The 4,247-nt window shown below is 56.1% G+C and overlaps 1 protein-coding gene across 1 annotated transcript; it reads right to left on the reverse strand.

Moving 5' to 3' along the window:
* Nucleotides 1-922: 922 nt before the first annotated feature.
* On the reverse strand, nucleotides 923-1,855 carry LOC146421877 (olfactory receptor 14J1-like). The gene has a single exon (XM_085046835.1). It carries the CDS (start codon nucleotides 1,853-1,855, stop codon nucleotides 923-925), a length of 933 nt encoding a protein of 310 aa, XP_084902961.1.
* Between the last annotated feature and the right edge of the window lie 2,392 nt (nucleotides 1,856-4,247).

A 4,247-nucleotide genomic window follows, 5' to 3' on the forward strand; every position in this document is an offset into this window, starting at 1 on the left:
TGTGCCCAGTGAGCTCCAGGCACTGCTGATCCCTGGCACACACTGTCCCTGCAGCTCCCCTGTGTTCTCCTGGCAGCTCCCAAGGCCCTTCAGACAACCATTCCCCTGCCATCAGCCCTGGCACAAGCTGGAGAGCCCCAGGAAGGTTCATCACAGACCATTCACCATCTGATGGGCACTGGCCACCAACAAGCAAAACCCGAACCAGACTTGAGTCCCCTGAAGGCCACACTGGCACCCTGATCTCATCCCACTGAGCCCTGGGAGAACAAGGAACACAAGGAGCCGCTTTAGAGTCTATTCCTTGGGCAAGTTCCTGACAGTGACTTTGGAGAGAGAGTACAGCCTTCCTGCAGTGCCCTCAGGAGATGCCCTTTGCTGCTGGAACTGCTGTGGTGGAGCCCAGCTGTGTCCCTGCAGTGCCCATGGCCTGTCCCTGCCTGTGCTCACAGCACAGACACACAGCAGGGCTGTCACCAAGCTGCCAGAGCACTCAGCCCTTACACACACAGAAGGGCTGGGGAGTGTGGAGCTGGGGAGAGCAGATGTGGGAAGAGCCAGGGCCATTGTCCCTGGCTGTGCTGCTGTGCTGGGAGTCTCTTCCCTCCACCTCTTCTCACAGGCACAGCCCCTGGAGAGACTGAGGAGGGCTCAGGAAGCATCTTTGACACACAAGTAAGGGCAGTCAGTTGTTTTTATTTAAATACATGGGGAACTAGCCTCTTAAAAGTTTTTGTGTTTCAAATGAAAGGCAGATGTTCATGTAAAAATGCAAGGAGTAATAATATAGTATTTTATAAAAAACATTACAACATTAGAAAAATTGCAAGAAAAAGTACCAGTGAAAAGGAGAAATAGGAAAAAAAAAAGGCTGGGATTGTAAAGAGTTTCATCCTGAACACTCTGAAGCAGAAAAGAGAGTTTAGTGCTTCTGAAAAGATACAATCATCAGTTTCCTCAGGGCATCTTTGAGCTCCTGGTTCCTCAGGCTGTAGATGAGAGGGTTCAGTACTGGAGGCACCACTGAGTACAGAACTGAAACTGCCAGATCCAAGGATGGGGAGGAGATGGAGGGAGGCTTCAGGCTGGCAAAAATGCTAGTGCTGATGAACAGAGAGACCACAGCCAGGTGAGGGAGGCATGTGGAAAAGGCTTTGTGCCGTCCCTGCTCAGAGGGGATCCTCAGCACAGCCCTGAAGATCTGCACATAGGAGAAAACTATGAAAACAAAAAAGCCAAGCCCTAAACAGACACTAACAGCAAGCAGCCCAATTTCCCTGAGGTAGGATTTGGAGCAGGAGAGCTTGAGGATGTGTGGGATTTCACAGAAGAACTGGCCCAGGGCATTGCCATGGCACAGGGGCAGGGAAAATGTATTGGCTGTGTGCAGCAGAGCATAGAGAAAGGCACAGGCCCAGGCAGCTGCTGCCATGTGGGCACAAGCTCTGCTGCCCAGGAGGGTCCCATAGTGCAGGGGTTTGCAGATGGACACATAGCGGTCGTAGCTCATGATGGTGAGAAGGAAATACTCTGCTGATATAAGGAAGAGAAAGAAAAAGAGCTGTGCAGCACATCCTGAGTCGGAGATGTCCCTGGTGTCCCAGAGGGAATTGTGCATGGCTTTGGGGACAGTGGTGCTGATGGAGCCCAGGTCAGCCAGGGCCAGGTTGAGCAGGAAGAAGAACATGGGGGTGTGCAGGCGGTGGTTCCAGGCTATGGCGCTGATGATGAGGCTGTTGGCCAGGAGGGCAGCCAGGGAGATGCCCAGGAAGAGGCAGAAGTGCAGGAGCTGCAGCTGTCGTGTGTCTGCGAATGGCAGGAGGAGGAAGTGGCTGATGGAGCTGCTGTTGGACATTTTGATCCTCTGGCAATGGAGACCTGTTCAGGGAGAAGACAGTAACAAGTCATGAGAGGCTTTCCTGAGCAATGTCCAGCCCTTTCTCCCAGCCCTGCCCCTCCCACTCTGTGTCACCCAATTTCCCTTTTCTCAGAGCTCTTCCTCCAGCCCCATGCCTGCAGCTCTGCTGGGATCTGGCCCTGTTGCTGTGACAAGCAGTGGCTCTGCCCATGGACACCAAGGAGTCAGCTCTGCTCTGTAACAGTGGGGTCATGGCAATGGGAGACAGGGACCAGTCCTGGGTTGGACTTTGTCAGACCAAACTGCCCCTAAGGCAGAGGAGCTTGGCAGCATCTCCTGTCCCAGGGCTAAGGAACAGTGACAGCCCAAGGCAGTTTGAGAGGATTTCCTGCTGTGCTCAGGGAGAACAGAGAGAACTGTGCAAGGCAAGAGGATTGGCTGTAACTCAGTGAAGGGTGAGGGGGGCTGCTTTGTTGCTCCATCTGTTCCCAGCTGCCCTTTCTGAGATCAAGGGCAGTCACTGTGCTCCCCTGAAAATCAGCCTGACACAGCTGAGAGCAGAGGGACTCACAGCAGAGCCAAAATGGCTCAGCCTTTCTCAGAGTCTCAGCCCCACTGCTGACCAAGGACACTTCTGTCCCCCAGTGTCCCCTGGAAGGCAGCTCACAGCTTGGATGGACACCCCGAGGACACACCAAGGGTCCTGGCCATGGAACTGCTTGAGGAGAATCATTTCATTGCCAGCCTGCCAGCCTGCCCTGCCCAGAGCTGCCCAGGGCAGAGGGAGCTGGGACACCTCATTGCTGTGCTCACCCTGCACAGGAGGAGCCCCAAGGGCTGCGCCTGACCCTGCAGCTGCAACTGCCATTGCCAGAGAGCCTGTCAGCAATGCCAGGAGCAGCTGAGCAAGGCAAGGAGAGAGACAGCCGAGCCCTGAGGAAAAGCCTTTCCCTGCCCAGCCCTGCACAGCCCCTTGCAGGCAGCAGCAGTGCAGGACAGTCGCCCTCAGGTCCTGGTCAGCAGGGAATGGGCAATGGCAGGAGAGATGCCCTTCATCTCTGGTGCTGCTCTGCCGGCCCAGGAGGGGACTGAGGGCCCCGAGCCCCCGGGCTGAGGGCTGTGCTGGCTGCCAGGGGACACAAGAGCTCTGCTGCTCAGGGCAGCTGGCAGATCCCCTGCCCTGGCAAAGAGCCCTCAGGGCTGCAGGAGCTGCTCTGCAGGACAGCCCTGGGCACCCCTGGCTGCACCCCCACCTTCCCAGCCTGCAGCCATCCCTGGCAGCAGGAGCTGTCCTGCCCTGTCCCTCTGACGGTGCCCAGGGCAGCCCTGCTCTGCAGCACATCCTCCCCCAAACCAGAAACACCAGCAGAGCCATCCTTACAGTCATATCAGTGCTGTCATGTGTCAGCTTTAGGAGATCCCTGCAGCCAGAGACTTACTGTGTCAGAAGCTGTGAGGATTTCTCCCTGAATAAGCTCAGAATTTTCCTTCTTGTTGCTTTAATCCTCTGTCTGCTTCACTCCTCTCAGGTACCTGCAGGCAGCACCCTCAGCCCTGCTGGGCTGGGAGAGAAACTGCTCCTCAGGAGAAATGTCTTTTTGAAGCTCTTCTTGGTTGCCAGGAGTTCCCTCTGTGCCAGGAGCCCAGCCCAGCTCAGCAGCACAGCAACAGCACAAGGACTTTAATGAGCCTCTCAGGGATTTGGTGTTGTTTACATCAGACTCAGTCCCTGAGAGAGTGTTCAAAAAACTTCTCTAGAACTCTAAGTCAGATTCAAACTTCCAAGTATTTCAAAATTTCAATGTGTTCCACCACGGGACACAACTAAGAAAGTATCCCCAGGTTCCAGCTAGAGCAGAACACGGGAGGCAGTGATGACAGCTGGGGACAAACAAGGCAAAGGTGTCTCTGATGCTGAGCAAACCTGGATGTGTTTCAGGAATGCAAAGGGCCAAGGCCTGAGCCCCAGCCCCTGGCAAGGCAGATCCTGTCCCTCCCTCAGTGCTCAGGGCTCTTCCCGGGGCACTGGCATGTGGGGATGTGCAATGCCAAGGGCAGGACCATGGGGCAGCCCCTGCCAGGCTGCTGGGCAGGGACAAGGAGGCAATGAGGCCCCAGGGCTGCAAGGGTCACTTGTGTCCTCCTCATGGCCTCAGGGCCAGGGACAGCAGCCATGGCCAAAGTGCTGCACAAGTTGGCTCTGTCAGGGCCTTGCAGCTCCTGCACATCCCTCTGCCCTCTCCAGCCCAGGCTGTCCTACGCTGTCCATGCCCTGCGCCTCTGTCCCTGCAGGCTGTCGTCATCCCCCGGCTGCCCCACCTTGCTGGCCCTTCCTTTGCTGACAGCTCTGCGTCCTGCCTGCCTCTGCCTTGGCACACAAAGCCTTGGG

This window comes from Lichenostomus cassidix, unplaced genomic scaffold, assembly GCF_008360975.1.
Source record: "Lichenostomus cassidix isolate B80296 unplaced genomic scaffold, HeHo_3.0 HiC_scaffold_46, whole genome shotgun sequence".
In the NCBI taxonomy this organism is placed as follows: domain Eukaryota; kingdom Metazoa; phylum Chordata; class Aves; order Passeriformes; family Meliphagidae; genus Lichenostomus; species Lichenostomus cassidix.

What these genes read in the sequence shown, in the direction of transcription:
- LOC146421877 (XM_085046835.1), bottom strand. Translation starts at nt 1,855, where the DNA reads ATGTCCAACAGCAGCTCCATCAGCCACTTCCTCCTCCTGCCATTCGCA.